This window comes from Castor canadensis, chromosome 1 (assembly GCF_047511655.1).
Source record: "Castor canadensis chromosome 1, mCasCan1.hap1v2, whole genome shotgun sequence".
In the NCBI taxonomy this organism is placed as follows: domain Eukaryota; kingdom Metazoa; phylum Chordata; class Mammalia; order Rodentia; family Castoridae; genus Castor; species Castor canadensis.
In genome coordinates this window covers 61,380,667-61,398,082 of record NC_133386.1, presented here as the reverse complement: position 1 = coordinate 61,398,082, position 17,416 = coordinate 61,380,667, and the positions used below count along the sequence as shown (strand labels likewise).

At 33.7% G+C, this 17,416-nt stretch overlaps 1 protein-coding gene across 9 annotated transcripts in view; it reads right to left on the bottom strand.

The window, feature by feature from the left end:
* Nucleotides 1-17,416, bottom strand: part of Ascc3 (activating signal cointegrator 1 complex subunit 3) — a 357,473-nt gene that overhangs the window by 236,370 nt on the left and 103,687 nt on the right. For all 9 annotated transcript variants that reach the window (XM_074077814.1, XM_074077822.1, XM_074077820.1 and 6 more), the window contains 2 exons: nucleotides 13,303-13,503; nucleotides 12,740-12,880 (listed from right to left, as the gene is read on the bottom strand). In XM_074077814.1, coding sequence (XP_073933915.1) covers nucleotides 12,740-12,880; nucleotides 13,303-13,503 — 342 coding nt within the window. The remainder of the gene's footprint in view (nucleotides 1-12,739; nucleotides 12,881-13,302; nucleotides 13,504-17,416) is intronic.

Genomic DNA, 17,416 nt, shown 5'->3' with positions numbered 1-17,416 from the left:
ACTTGAACATTCTGTGATGAGGACTCAGAAATTTTATAATGCTCCTATCCTGCTACTTCCCCTTGCCATGTCCTCACGCCCCTCCCAGCTTTTTACTACCTTTCCTTCCATGTGGCAATAGCTGAAGTCTCCTGGTTTAATTTCCTGAAAAGTAAGAAAGTGTAGTAGGCAGTCCTATTAATGTAGATTCAAAGTATATTTCCATAAATAGAATTTAATGCCCAAAACCCAGTATTCTTAGAGCCATGTCTCATTTGTCAATACACTATCTCTAATATATTGTGAATGTTTAATAAAATATACTCGAATATCTTTCAGCCATGCATTTATCAAATATTTATTATGCATTTGCTAGTACAAACAATACAATTTCCCACCAATATAAGAAAATAATTACCTACATTACACAGATTTATCATGAAAATTAAACATGTTAATACACATGAACTGTTTGGAATAATTCCTGACATGTAAATATCAATTGTGCTTTCTAACAACACCATCTTGCTCTTCCTCCACCTCTTCTTACTGTGCCAGGCACAACACTAAGGACAAGGGGTGGATGGTGAGGCAGAATAAAAGCAGACAGCCCTGACCTCTTGGGCTTACACTACAGTGACGTAGAGTAGCAATGGGCATTACTTCAAAGACTGTAAAATATAAAATTGCAATCTGTGATAAGCGCTAAGGACAAACTATGTTGTGTTATGAAGAGTTGTAACAGGATAACTCAACTAACCAGAAAAAGAAAAAAATCCAGGCTTAAATGAGAAAGTGATGAGATAAAAACTGAAGAATAGAAGGGAGTTAGTTAGATGAAGGAGAAAAAAATGTGTTACAGGAGGAAGCAGCACATGTATAAAGAGCATGTGGAGAAAGTGTGTGTAGGAAAGCTAAAAAATTAGCTAGCATTTGTTGCCCTTAACGCAGAGAAACTAAAGCAGATACCTTAAAAGCAACTGAGGCCAATAGGAAAAGGGGACCAGGAACTAGAGAAAAGGTTAGATCAAAAAGAATTAACCTAGAAGGTAACACACACGCACAGGAAATCAATGCCAGTCAACTCCCTGTATAGCTATACTTATTTCAACCAGCAAAAACACTTGTTCCTTCTTATTATTGCTTATACTCTCTCTTCAACAAAATTAGAGATAAGGGCAAAATAGTTTCTGCTGGGTATTGAGGGGGTGGGTGGAAGAGGGAGGGGGTGGAGTGAGTGGTAAGGGAGGGGGTGGGGGCAGGGGGGAGAAATGACCCAAGCCTTGTATGCACATATGAATAATAAAACAATTTAAAAAAAAAAAGGAAAGCTTTCAGACAGTAGAGTGTGCTGGAGCAAAGGAAGCAGGGGAATGGAGCTCAGGGGTAAGGAGTGGTGAAGGGACCGAGCACTTACGGCCTTTCAGCCACTCGCAATAACTGTATTTTTTATTTCCAAATCTTGGCTGAAAGACTGAATGGTTGTTATTTATTAAATATTGCTTTTGATAAGACGGAATACATGAGCAAGAAGAGGAAATTGATTTGACTGCATTTCTGGTTACCTGTTGGGAAAAGACTAGAGGACCTGACTGAATATTGGTGCCTAGCTAGGGAATTACTGAATTTCTTGAATTAATCATGGTGAGAGATGATGAAAGCTCAGGACATGCTACTGAAGATGGAAAGGACATGGATGATTCTGGGAAATACTTAGAAGACAGAATCAGTAAGGATTAGTGTTGGATTGGCTGTATTATCTGAATATAGTTTAATCACTTTTCATGCTTTCCAAAGAGAGGAAATATAAAAACATATTCTGCAGAAAATACCCTCATGTGCCTGATATTTTACTTTTCCTTACTAACCTCCTTGTTCAGGATGAAACAACCACAAATGAAACATAAAGAAATAATACAGTTACAAATTACTCTCTGACCAAAGTTCTCTAACTTGATTTGATAATGTAATGTAAGAATATTAAAACTGGTTAGCATCTTCACCTTTTCTAGGTCATTAACTGTCAACACCTTTGCTTGTGTGTCAAGCTAGTGTTTCTAACTTCAACCCTAATAGCCGAAGGATAACACTTAACAGGCAAAAACAGATATAAAGGAAAGTTAGCGGCTGAGACCTAATATTTGGCAACATGATAAAGACTTCTAATAATTTAAAATAGTTCTGTAGATATCATTAGATAAAAAGCAGAGGAAAACATTACTCATTTTAAGGACTCTGTACTGAAGATTACAGGGATAGCCTATTAATTACATTTTAATACATTTCATATTTCTAAAGAAGATAAGGAATCTTTGAAAATGGTACTAATATTTGTGGTTAGTGAGTTCCCAGCCTATAACTTACCAAGGCAATATTATTCTGGAAACTTAATGAGTAAATACAAGACTTTAGAATAGTAGATACCTAATACTTTTATTTTCACTTCATTGTTCAAAGGAAAACTACATTACTTTTTACAAACTTTATGTGTTGTATTATAATCCTATAATAAAAGACACTGATTTTTTACTAAGAACGAAGAAAATAACAAGTTTTCCTATTGGCTTCTTGTATATATTTCATTAAATTAGCAGGACAAACTTTGCCAGCCAAGTTTGTGAATTAAATTAAAAAAAATTTTCTAAACACTTTGCTGCTTTTTCTCAAAGCCCATAAGAATATAAAACAATCACATGATAAAAAAGTAAAACTAACTGTAAATATAAAAAAGCAAAATAAAAAAGAAACCATTAATAGAATATGATTTCCACTTCCCTAATGCTGTGAAACAAGCTATTCTCATATGAAGGAATATTCCTCAAATAGGCAAAGTTGCTAAATTTTTGTCAGTGAAATCAAAGACAATTAAAATTCTTAAATGAATATGAACTATGATTTAAGAGACGATTATGACATAATACCTAATTTGCCTTCACTAGAAGGGTTTTAATGCATCAAAATTGCATTTCTCCCTACCCCCTCCAATGCAAGTATATTAAGAACAAAGAATTAAAAAGATAATTTATACTCTAGAGTGGATTTCTGCCCTAAAAGTTTTCAAATATATTTTATGAGTAACTATTAAACCATGCAAAAGTAAAATTAATCAACAACTAACACTAAGAATTCCATGATAATTCTAAGTAACTTGTGATTTACTTATTAATACACATAATGAGACAGTCTTCAACAAAGAAGTCTTATTATTTCTTAATGGCATGATTTCAATGCAGAAAATGGTTGTCCCAGCTAATAATGTTTACATTTCATCTGGTAATACTAAAAATGATAGACTTCCAGTTCATTATTTATAAACACATGGTTAAGCCTTTCTCAAGTAACCGTTCTTCTTAAATACCAAAACTTATACATTTCAGATTCTATTTTAAAATCTTAGACATCTCTCAACAAGAAAAGGCAAATTTCATGTTGGTTATGACATGAAATTTTTTAATTACATAAAACATTTATGTAAAATTAGAAATGCAAATGGAAACACTAGAGAATGAAAAATATTTATATTAATAAGGCCTGAAATATTATGACCACCTCCCAAAATATGGTAATTATGTTTGTGCAGCCACTTTAAAAGTTAAACAGACAAGACATAGCATTAAGACATAAAAGAATATTATGTTGTCTTTTATTCTGGGGCTGAAATAAGTACTGTGCAAAACAAACCCCTATGCCAGACAAATGAAGACAGGTAGGCACATGAGAAGCAGCATCATAACTAATGCAAATGCCAAACAAATGTCTAAACTAAATCAATACCTCAGAATATTTAGATATATCATAATATTATTAAGATTTTGGGTTTTTCGACTGCACTTTTAAAAGGGCATCAGTGCTTAAGTAGCATAGTGGAAAATGACTTCAAATAATTTGTATCCTTAGCTGACTTATGAAAGACGTATGCAGTCTTTTAAAGCCCTAAGTTATCCTGAATAACCTTAGTTATACATGGCACAAGTTCAGATCTTAATAAAATCCAGAGGGTAAAACAAATCCTTTCATGGTGGTAAAATCTACCTTGTGCATCCATAATTGTGCACTTGTCATGGTTTTTTATTCCATAAATCTTAATTCTATTTTCTTTCTGTTTTTAATTCTTCATATCCAATACACCACAAGGTAAGAGAGGGAAGTAGTGGAAAGGAGTGGAAATTATTTATTATTATAGGTAAGCTGTAAAACTGAACTATACTTTCCAGAGGTAAATATAATTAACATAGCAGTGTGGCAATTTTAATACCTAAATATGTAATATGAAAAGTCATGGAAGGCTGGATGTGGTGATGCACACCTGTAATCACAACTACTTAGGGGGTAGAGACTGGGAGAACCACAGTTTGAGCTCAGTCAGAGCAAAAAATTAGCCAGGACCACCCACCACACCCCATCTCAACAAACAAGCCAAGTGTAATGGTTCATATGTAATCTCAGCTATGCAAGAGGCATATAGAAGGATCACAATCTGAGGCTAGACCTGGGCAAAAAGCAAGAGATCCTATCTGAAAAAAATAAGTAACAAAAACAAGCTGGAGGTGTGGATCATGTCGCAAAGCACCTCCTAGCAAGCATAAGGCCTTGAGTTCAAACCTAAGAACCACCATAAATAAATAAATAGATAGATAAGTAGATACATAAATGGAAAATAAAAGACAGAATAGAAGGCAAGCTGGTTTCTAATCTGCTATTAATGACTATAGGCAGCTTGATTAAAGAACAGTTAATATAAACATTAATTTCATCATAAGTTATGAAATGAAAATGCTATTCCTAGTTATTAATCTGAATGTGTTAAAATTCAAATGTGGATTCCTGCAGGGCCATCTTCATTGTTTTGTTTACTAAGTATGTCCATTTTTCAAGACTTAACGGCTCTTTGCTTCTATTACACGCTTTGCATTTCATGATACACCTTTATAGACAATCATGCCCACTTTGATCTTTTCAAAAGAAAAAGTTGTAAATACTCTAAGCAAATATCCCAGCAAGAGTTAAATGCAACAGCAAACACTTGCACAGTGCTGAGAGTGTGCACAGGTCCCAGTGCACACCAGGCTTTTCAACTAAGGCAATGTCTGCACCCTGGAGCCCAGAGACCACTGGCTAAAGTTTTCCAAAGGGGTGGAGCACCTTAATGATAAATGCTGCTTCTCCACTGTGCTGAGGCCTTTTGTACACCGGCACCTGTGTGTCACAACCAAGCACTACTAAGAATGCTACTCTTTAGTCTTCAACATCCAAAGCTTTCAATCTTCTATTGAATTATTTTATTAAATTAAAAACGCTGAAAACAGCATTTGTTTCTGGTAGTTTCTGCTTGTTTTGGAGACAGGATCTCTTGTGTAGCCCATGCTGGCCTAACTGTGATCCTCCTGTCCCAGTCTCTTGAGAACTGGGATTACAGGCATGTACTATCACACTCAGCATCTTTCTTTGTCCCCTATGTAGCCCAGACTGGTGAAGAGGCTCACAACTCAGAATGTCAATGGTTGTGGTACTCACTTCCAAGACAAAATAAAAACCAACCAACAAAATCTAAGATGAGACTACTCTTCACATGCAAAAGGCCAGAGGTAACAGCACTGATAAGCACAACGTTTTTGACAAGGTCAGCCAAACAGTGGAAAAGTGCTCCTTTCTTCACTCATTGTGCTGGGCATGGTGCTAAGGGCTAAGCATGTGTGTAAATAGGGGCTGATAGGCATCTCCTGTTATTTGGAATAAGTAACACAATTGAAGTAGGGTCAAGAGTCAGATAACAGTCACTGCTCAAAAGTGTCCAGGACACAAATGAATAGCACACTAATCAGGAACCAGGAAAACCTCAACTAACCTGATATGACAATTATAAAGATCCTTCAAGAAGCAGTTTCAAACACCTTGAAACAAACAAGAAAAATAAAATGTCTCAGCAAAGAAACAGAAGATACAAAGAACTAAATAGAAAGTTTAGAACTGAAAAGCACAATAACCTACATTTAAAGCACACCGGAAGGCTCAAGAGCAGAAGAGAGGTAACATTTCAAAGATCAATAGAAATGATCCAAGCTGAACAAGAGACAGAAAACATATTGAAAAAACTAGATCTCTGGATCCTGTGGGACCATAACAAAAGATCTAACACTCGTGTACATGATGTATAAGGAAAGGAGAAAGTATGACGAGTTGAAGAAATAAAGGCTCAAAACTCCCCAAGTTTTCCAAAAGATCAATAAATTCTAGGAGCTAAGTAAACACCAGAAGAGTCAACTTAAAGAAGTCTACACATCATAATCAAACTTCTAGAAACCAAAAACTAAGAAGGAATCTTGACAGTCCAAGACCAACAACACAGTACATATAAAGGAATAACACTTTTGAATAGAGTGGATTTCTCTTTAGATACCATGAAGGCCAGAAAAAAGTGGCCAGGCATTTTTCAAGGCCTGAAAGAAAAGAACCGACAAGCAATAGTATGAATATGTAACTAGCAAAAATAACCCTCAGGAATAAAGACATTCTCAGATTTATGGCAGAAAGGTAGCAACAATAAGTTAGTCACATTATTCATACATAGCCACTGAAACTGCAACCTGAAACTATGTAATGTCCAACTTGTGTCTCCATTTTCCCTTTTTGCCCACTTTTCACCTATAAATATATGCATATTCTCAGAGAAAATAATCAATAGGATGGACATGTAGCAGGAAAAATACCTTGAGAGAAGAGCACACAAATGACAGCAGTGTGATATCATACTGAGAATGACCTGAGCTCACATACACACACCACACACCCTTACAAACCAAGGCTACTGAGCTCTGATCTAGCAGAATAATACAAAAGGAATTCAGGTTTCCCTTCCCAAAGAGATGTGAATACCATCTCCCCTCCATTTTGAACCAAAATAGAAAACTTAAAAACAAATCCTGAAATTACCCATCTGAACAAAGAAAGATGCACAGATAAACCCCTCCCACTGCAAAGAAAAAGCAAGTGGATATAAAGCAAGAAGGAGAACAATTTCCTAATATAAAGCAAATGCCTTGCTTTAACACAGAGCTACTGTCAGGGCATGAGAAAACTCTTAAAGTACCTGACCAGTGTTTTCAGGTTCAAAGGAATACCATTCAATGAAACCATGGAAAAGCACAGTAAATACTGCTAAAACTGCAGAAAACCTACATTTAGGGGAAGAATTTTGAAACTGATGGCAGATGGAGAATAACAAAATAAATTTGGAAAATTAGATGTTTTAGCTAATGACGAAAAAGTCGCAAAAACCTTTTAGCTGAACACCAAAAAGGTATGTGTTGTCTGTAATGACTATTTCTCATGTCAGTAAATCTGTCTTGTAACAGGAAATTTTATATTCAAATCTCAATAAAATCATAATTGCTGCCAGACGTGATGGTCCCTGGTGAACTACAAAACAGAACACATCTTGTATTATACTTAATTTATACAAGATTCTTAACAACTTAGGTAGTTGGACTTAACTCATTAAGCAATAAAGAACCAATGAAAGTTTATGAACAAGAGAATATGACCAGAGTAGCATGACAGAAAACTTGCAAATGGGATTAATTTACCTTCCATACTTAAAATTAAAAAAGAGATAAACTATCTATACCTTGAAGGTTAGGAGAAAATGACAAGGAAAATTTAAGATTATACTTAATTAATCAACATTAATTACTGTGAAACATATTTTCCAAGAACATATGGAGTAGAAATAATTAAAAGCTATCAAAAAGTAACAACTGAAAAAAGTAGGGAAAGCAGGAAATTTAAACTTCAAAAATAAAAGTTGAATATGTATTTATATCCACATTTTGCATTATTTTCTGCATTTCTTTCACTGTAGCCCAATTCTAAAAGCTATGAGAATAGATGGAAAGGCAGGGTAAAGAGGTTTGTAACTACACAGCATCAGGTCTACTACGTACTAGGACCACAATGAAGGAAATGAGCATCACTGGTACTAGGACCACAATGAAGGAAATAAAGAGCAAGCACAAGACTAGATTTATAAACTCACACTGAGGCCACATGACTCTGCTCTTACAGATCCAATAAATATTAAAGTAATAGAATATATCTAACAAAAAGCAAATGAGAAAGAAAACAGATGAAAATAAAACTTTTAAAAATATATAAACATAAACTTTGGTTGAGTTTTGCTTTCTGGATCTGTAAGATAAGACATGACCCAATTGGGTATTTGTGAGATGAAGGAAGGATGCCCATGGGCACTGGCACAGTGACTTCCCTATGTTTACATAAACACTCTCTCATTAGCTTTGGTAACACAGAGCACTCACAATTTCATTGGCTAGCAATCAAGATTTCTAAGACTTTATCTAGTCCAAAAGGACAGATTTTGTGAATAAGTATTATTTTATGAATATAAATGAACAGTACTCTAGGACTCCCTACAAGAAGGAAATAAAGTACTTATAGGATTTGAAATGGCTTTTGAAGAATAAGAAAGATCTGAACAAATTTCAATAGACAAAGGAAAATATTAGTAAAATGAGAAAATGAAGAAATTTACTAATGAACAATGTTCATTCATGTCAGAAAATGTTATTTGAGTTCATATTATTTTAGAAAAATAGACTGACTATAGTTTATTTGGAGAAGGAGCTTGGAAATAAGGTTGAAAACAAGGTTGGATTCTGCAGAGAACCCAATGTCATGTACAGTAACCCTGCCAGATTCGTAGATTATTACACATGGTTTTGATCAAGTGTCATCAAAAAATAATTTAAAAAAATCAAAAGAAATTTCAAAACAATTTTTAAAATTACTATGTGCATCAGTTGATGCTGAGGCTTTCAGTCAGTTCTGCCTTATCGTCAGTTGTGTTTCAATCCTTGTGTGACCAGCTGAGTCCCTGCAAATAATTTTGTGAAAATCTGCTTCCCAAAAAGCCAATGGTGCCCCCAAAGCAAATAAACATTACTGTGCTTACTTTACGTTAATAAGGGGAAATTTTTAGATTTGTTGAAAGTGGCATGTATTTAGTGGAAGTTGGACAGTGTCATGAGAAAACTGAATCAAGCATCTGCAGTATAGGACTAAGCTCTATGCATGCATCCCAAGTATTCCTCAGCAGAGGTCTCCTTAGAACCATCGGCCTAAGAATACCAAGGATCTAACGTATAGGGAGATTCTATCGGTAGTAGTGGTTCTCAAAGTATTTTGACCTTGGTCCTTGTTTGTACTCTTTTTACAACACAAGAATACAAAATGTCATTCCATTAGCTATTAGTGATAGCATTACCATGCATTGTGTAGCCTCTGAAAAAACTCTATACTTGTGATAGAATGAAAATGAAAGAAAACCAACATTGTAACATTCTTACAAAATTCAGGCTTTTTAAATAAATTTTTATTAGGATATATTCATTTATACAGAGGGGATTGATAGTGAAAATTCTGATTAGACTTATATTATAAATTATTTACTTATCTCCCATTGTTTCTCCCCCTAAGCACCATCCCCACTCCACTTAAAGCAATTGCATATTGCTGTTTCATACAGGTATTTGAAGTCCATCGACCATATACGGTCACCTTAACCTCCTTCATTCACTCTCCCCCTTCCCACACACACTGCACCTATTTATAGTCCTCGTTTCCATTATTAATATTTAAGTTGATGTTCAAAGGGTTATCTCAATTTATGCCCACTATGGATGTGCTTTACTTTGGTCTGTTCAATCCCTTCAATTGCTCACCCTTACCCATTTACCTCCCACCCCCATTTTTCAACCACTTTCAATATACATCCTTATATCCTCTACATTTACATCTTATGTTATGTGATATTACTGATGCTCTATCAGTCTCTTTTCCTTTCCTTCTTTCCCCAAGTTCCACAGCAAGTTTCCACTGTTGCAAACATGCTCTACATCTAAGTTTCTTTATGATCATGCTTGTTTTGTGTATATGTTAGCTTTGAATTTATCGTCCTCATAAGAGAGGAAACGTGCAGCTTTTGTGTTTCTGATCCTGGCTAATTTCACTCAACATGATGTCCTCCAATTGCATGCATTTACCGTCAAACCACATGTCATTATTCCTTATGTCTGAGTAATACTCCATTGTGTATATATACACCACAATTTCTTGAGCCATTCATCAGTTGCAAGGCATCTGGGTTGTTTCCAGAGTGTGGCCTATTGTGAATAGTCCTGCAATGAACATTGGTGTCTCTATTGTATCCTGCCTTACGTTCTTTAGGATAGTGCCCAGAAGCACTATCACTGGATCATATGGCAGCTCTATCTCTAGTATAAAAAGCAGTTTTGATGTTGTAAAACCCCTTCAATTCATCTCAGGAAACCCTGGACACGTTGGACCACATTTCAAGAGCTGCTGCTCTACAGCAATAGAAATGAGAAGTCAATGAAGGTGTTTTAAAAAATGAATTTGTTAATGAAATGCAGAAAGAATAAGAAGGGAGACATGCGGGGAAGAACACTGGATGTGGAGCAATAATGAGATAAGAATGTCCCAAACAATCTAACTTAGTGCTTACAGAAAATGCCTTAAGGCTAGATTTGCAACCAAGAAGTAAGGAAATAAACCATCTTTAGCCTTTTTCATCTTCCCTAGAACTGTCTGTACAAAGTAGGATGCAAAACCCATTTCTTTAGGTAAGATACTGTAGATTCTGTCTCAATATCTAGAATGACTCCAATTTTAGGACATTATATTTTGAATGAAGATAATCCGGCAAGTGCCAACATTTCTTTAATATGTATGCCTTCTAAAAACATTATCAAAGTGAAAAATCACACTCTAAAAATTATTTATTGATCTGACATGTGGTTTTGAGATAATCTCTTTAATTACATGTCTAATTAACCATAAAAGCTAATATTAAAACCAGTCACAGATAATATTACATGTATGGAAAAATGAACAAACTTAAAATTCTAATTTGCCCATAAGTTTAGAAGCTATTCAGAATATTAAACTATGGTATATATAATATCTATAAAATTTCCTTCTCTTTATGGTGCATGCTGAAAATTTTAAACATGATTCTGTTCATTGTGATAAGTCTGTAAGTTATATGAACAGGATCCACATTTTCAATAGAAAAAATATAATTGTTACTCTTGCTTATCAAATGATAATTCTCTACATTCTGTAACAAAATCAAATTCAGAATGTTTCAATGAAAAGGCTGGATAGTAGCCAACTCACATTTCAAGAAGATATTAAAATTTTGTTTATATATCAGACTTGAGAAAGCCCTTCTAATTAAAGGGCACTTTAATCAGTTATTAAAATATCTTTGGGCAAAGGCTGGTTAAATAATGAAGGGAAACCCATTTTTTTTCAACTAATTATAGTGAATATAACTATTAATTTTAAGAAAAATAAATTTGGAATAAGATTCTATTAAGATTTTGTGAGGGGGAAAGGGAGGGGGCAGAGTGGGTGGTAAGGGAGGGGGTGGGGGCAGGGGGGAGAAATGACCCAAGCCTTCTATGCACATATGAATAATAAAAAAAAAAAGATTTTGTGAAAAAAACGAATACGCTAGCAATAACTCTGAAAAGAACAGCTATATTTTAAAAATATACTGCACTGTTAGTAAAGGAAAATTAATCTTTTTAAAGTAAGGTACCTGTAAATTCAATAATAAAAATGTTAGGGAATAAATTTTCAGTAAGGCAGAGGAATAAAGTGGTAGTATGAACCTTTGCAGATTTAATACTGCACACAATTTTTAAAATTTAAAGACATAATACCTAAGGGTGAAAGAAGCCAGAGGAGACCTTAATATCAAAACTATAAATGGGACCTGCAGTCCTAGGAGTTTGAGACTAGCCTGGGCAACGTCTCAAAATCAAAACAAACAAAAAAGCCTGTAACTGGAAGAGGTATGAACTGCCAGTTTGCTGATTATTGGCTCAAGTATACAATCCAACATCCATGACTGGTTGCAAAAACCACAGCCTCACTTTTGAAAATAGCCAAAAATCAGAATTCACAGCTTGAAGTTTCAAGTGAAATGCCCAAAAATGTCCATCCATTGCTTCAAAAGTTGTAACATCTATTCTCCACCAAATTCATCTGACTCGTCCCATTAATATTTGGTTATCTATTATTTTACTTTTTAAAAACACTATGGACACAACCTTATTTACATGACACTTTCATTAATGATAAGCTAATTGCAGCCCTAATATATACTTTTCTTATTTAGTCATAAGATCTTTCAGTGAAAGAACTATATCTTAAACTTTTTATCATCATTCATATCACCTAATATACAGTGTTATTGACAGTACATAATTTAATAAGTTCTCATTGACAAAATAATGACTAAAAATCTTTATTATATGTTAAGCTATACTTTTAAAATGGTTTAGAATACTAGTGGGATTATTTCAAGATCTACATATTCCCTCCTTTAAAAATTTAAGTATAGTCATATGTATATTCTATTGTTTTAAAATATGTACTGTCGATAGATTTAAAATTTATGCTTAAACCCTAAAAATATTCAAAATGCAGTAAGAATCACAGAAATAAGAAAGAATACCATAGGACAAAGAACCAGCAAAACTCCTTTTGTAGTGTAGAGATGCAACAAACAGTAACATGGTTATAATTGAAAAAAAGTTCATCATGGCTTTTTAATTATTTATTATAATCTCTTAAGATGTAGTTATTTAATAAATTTCACAATTACCCCAAAAAAGGGTACCATTAAACAAAAATGTTTACGTAAACTACATACCTGAGTTCGCAAAATTTCATTTTTTGATAACTGCATATCACCAGTCAGTTCTTTCACAACGATGCCCAGTGGCTCCAGACGTTTGCTAAAGTAATTTGTCATTTCAGCTGCCAAGGCTTTCATTGGAGCAACATACACAATCTGTACCAAAGGAACACTAGTGATGAATAAGGAAAAACTACATTGTCATTTGTTTCATAGTAGCCAACACAAGTCATGATTTATTGTAAAGTAAGTTTCTAGCTACTTTCTGTGAATAATGTTAATAGTGGTGTATGAAAAGTACTTATCTTTGGTGGATAAGTGTGCAGCTATTTAAAGGACAATGGAATATTTTATACAAGTCTTATCACTTTAAAAATTGGTTCTGATTCAAAGAGAAATGCATTTCTATACCTTTTCACAGGTAATAGGATTTTCATAACACAAACAGGGAGTGCTGTATTCTTTACATGATTTCAAAAACAATAAACATCCTTAAGACCTTCCAGATTTCATGCAGCTACAGGCTTATATTAATTTTTATGATTTAAATTGCTATTGTCTAGCTTGTTATTTCCTACCTTGAATTCATTCTTTTTGATAACACCTTGTTGCAAATGTTGGCGAATTTCATGCAAGACTGTGAGCATTGCAATGTTGGTCTTTCCAGCTCCAGTAGGGGCGCAGATCAGCATGTTTTCATTGGTGTTATAGGCCGTCTCAAACACTATTGACTGGATTCTATTGAGTCTCTTCATTCCTTTAAAAGCTAACTGTCCAATCTAAAAAAAAAAAAAGAAAAAAAAGCATTAATTTCTGTAAATGATTTTATAGGCTTATATCAAATACTAAATAGAAACATCAGTTCTCTTTAGGTCAAAACACTTATTTGTTCAGTTTCTTAATACATTCCTTGTGTGCAGCAGCTGACAAACAATTACAACATTTGTCCAATGTTAATGCATTTGGAAACTGCAACTGACTGGATATGAAAAACATGAGGCTACCCCTGCAACTTCATACACAATCCTGAAGTACAAAATAATGATAAATAATGTATGAAAATACAATTAAATACAGATTTTTTAAAGATCAAATAAACATAAATTTCATGGTGATGTTCTAGTTTATTTAAACTAAAGATGATGTTCTGTTCATTTAGATTAAAGAAGACTAATGAAAGAGCAAAGACAGTGGTGCACATCTGTAATCCCAGCACTCAGGAAGATTGCAAGTTCAAGGCCAACATGGGCTATGTAAACCTAAAAAAAAAAATCTTTCTCAAAAAGCCTTAAAAACAATCAAGAAATTTCCTGACACATTAGGAAATCAACAGGAAATTCCATTTCAATATTTTGAATTTTTTTTCAATATTTCAATATTTAATGGATAAAAACTTTTAAAATGGCAGCAGGAACGGTAAATACAGATTACACTTTACAAAGAGTTTATACTGGACATTACAGCAATTTTAAAAAGTTATTACATAATGACAAAAATTAAATTAATCAATAGTTTATAACAGTCCCAAGTGTTTATATGTTTAACAACAGATCTTCAAAATGCATGACACAAGACGAGCAGATAAGCAATGGAAAATACACAAATTCACCATTACATTAAAATTTTCAATACTTGACCCCAACACTTTTTGAACAAGTGGTCATGACAACCAGCAGGTTTCAAGGGTCCTATTAACAACCTGAGCATACTGACATTTATTCACTAACAACAGGAGAACACTCATTCTCTGCACACCCTTTCCCCAGGTGCTTTTGGAAAATTTATCAAGACATGCCACATACTGGGCCATAAAAGAACTCACGATAAATAAAAAAGAAGAAAATCTTATAAAATGCTCTCTGATCACAATGAAATTAAATTAAGCATCCTCAACAGAAAGACACAAATACACATTGAGCATCCCTAATCCAAATATCTGAACAACTCCCAAATCCTAAACTGTTTTTTTTCCTTTGCTTTACATTATTTTTCAAATAGAGTCTTAAATTTTTGTTTATCTAGGGCTGGCCTGGATTGAGATCTTCCTACATAAGAGTTCCCACATAGCTGGAAGGAAAGGCACACCCATGAACCCGGCTTATTTGTTGAGATGGAGCCTCCAAACTTTTTGTCAGGGTTGGCTTCAAACCGTGATCCTCTATCTCCACCTCCTATGTAGCTGGAGTTATAAGCATGAGCTACTGTGCTGGGCCCAAATTCCAAACACTCTGAATGCCAACGTAAGTACAAAATTTTACACTTTGTTTCATATAAAAATTATTTAACATATTGAATAAAATTACCTTCAGGTTATGTGTTAAAGAAGAACATGAAACAAATAAATTTTGTGCTTAGACTTGCATCCCATCCTCCAAGATATCCCCTTATATATGTGCAAAAATTCCAAAATCCAGAAGAGAAATCTGATTTACTTCTTTGGTTCAAAGAATCTTGAAAAAGAGATATTCAATCAAAATTTGAAACTAAGTAACAAACTTCCTAGGTAATCCAGTGAGGAAAAAAAGAAATTAAATGGGGAATTAAAAAGTATTTATAACAAAAGGAAAATGACAATATGATAAAACAGAAATTGTTGATGTTGGGGAAGCAATATTTAGGGGAAATCTTCTAACACTAACTATATTAAAAATATGGAAAATGTCAAATGAATGACAACATCACCCTTGAAAGAAAAAGAGAACATCAAAACCAACTAAATTGAATAAAGTCATAGAAATCAATGAAACAGAAAAGGCTGATACTTTTAAATTAATAAAATTGATAATTCTCAAGCCAGACAGATGAGGAAAAAGAGAAAACACCATTTGTAATGTCCAGAATGAGAAAGGCAGCATTATTGCAGGTGCCACAGATATTAAAAGAATAAGAAGATACTATGAATCACTTTATGCCAATAAGTACATTGCTCAAATGAAATGGATGTAAACAAGTTGATAAACTGCACTTAAACAAAATGAAAAAAAACCTATGACTTTTCAATACATTGGTAAGAAAATAAAATGAGAAGTCATAGAATGTTATTATAATCTTTGCAAAATATAAAGTACTTGTATGTAGAACATATAAAGTAGTTCCTAAATACAGTAAGAAAACAATTTAACTTTAAAAACTGGCAAAGATTTGAACATTTTGTCAAAGAAGATAGATAGATGGTAAATAAGAACACACGACATCATTAGTCATTAGGGAAATGATAGGTGAAATCACAAGGAGGTAACAATTTATGCTTATCAAAATGGCTACAATTTTTTAAGGTGGCAAAAATTTTTAAAATCAAAATTAAAAACAAACTGCAATACTCTTCATGTCTTTTTTTGTGACAGTATCATGCTGTTTTTATAGGCAAGTTTGGTGAGGATATCCAGGAACTGTAATTACACATAGTGCTGGTAGATATACAAAACAGTAAAAATACTGTGTAAAACAATCTGGCAATTTTTAAGCAGTTAAACAAACAAAGACCAAACATATGATCCAGTCATATCCCTTCCAGGATTTATTAAAAAAAAAAACATGTACACAAATGTTCACAGCAGATTTTTCTTTTATAGTGTAAAATAGGAAACAATTGCTACATCTTCAGTAGATGAATGGATAAAAAAAGTTTATATTCATAAAATAACATGCTACACAGCAAAAACAAGAAAAGAATTGAGACATTAAGTTATAAATAGACCTCAAAATAAGTATGTTGATTGAAAGAAGTCAGATCAAACAAGAATGCCTAGTGCATCCCTGCACTGATATAAAAATCTAGAATATGCAAACTGATTCACAGTGACAGAAGATTAGTTGATGCATAGGGATTGTGACAGATAGGGTGAGGCAGGAGTGGGAAGGATTGAAAGAGGGCAAAAAGCACCTGTTGGAAGTGATGGTTAAGGATGGCCACTGTTTTGATTGAGTTGATGGTTTCAAATGCTAAACTTATCAAATTATCACTTTTATTATTATACTATTATATGACAATTATACCTCAATAAGTTTATTTTTAAATAATAAAAATTGGTATAGAAACCTAACAAGTACATCCACTTGTGCTTTCATTTAGACCAAGGACTTAAAAAGAAATCAGAGTAATATCTTCTAAGCCTAGAAACCTAGGCAGGCCAATTATATATCTGAGACTATTAATGATACTTTATCAATTTCTACTGATTATTCTGTATTGGACTTATACACTGTAACTTTTCAGGATGCTGGGCTTTAAGACAGAGGCTCAGGTTAAAACAGTGGCTTTGCCACTATCTGTGATATAACATTCAGAAACTAAAGACTTCTAAATTCTGTCTTCATCTGCAAGATATCACATAATGAAATTATAATGATTAATAAATATAGCTAACAGCTATACAGTGCTAATTATGTGCCATCCACAGGATATGTCCTTTACATGAATTATCCTAATTATTTCTAACAACCACACCAGGTTATTTGATAGATGAGGAAACAGAGACTTCAAGACTTGTTTAAATTTACACAGTATTTGAAGTCATATAGAGTAGCTTCAGAATTAAGGGCAAACACAATAAGGGGATTGGACTTTGAGCACATGATAAAAGCAAGAGCACACAAGGGAGGGGTGAGGATAGGTAAGACACCTAAAAAATTAGCTAGCATTTGTTGCCCTTAACGCAGAGAAACTAAAGCAGATACCTTAAAAGCAACTGA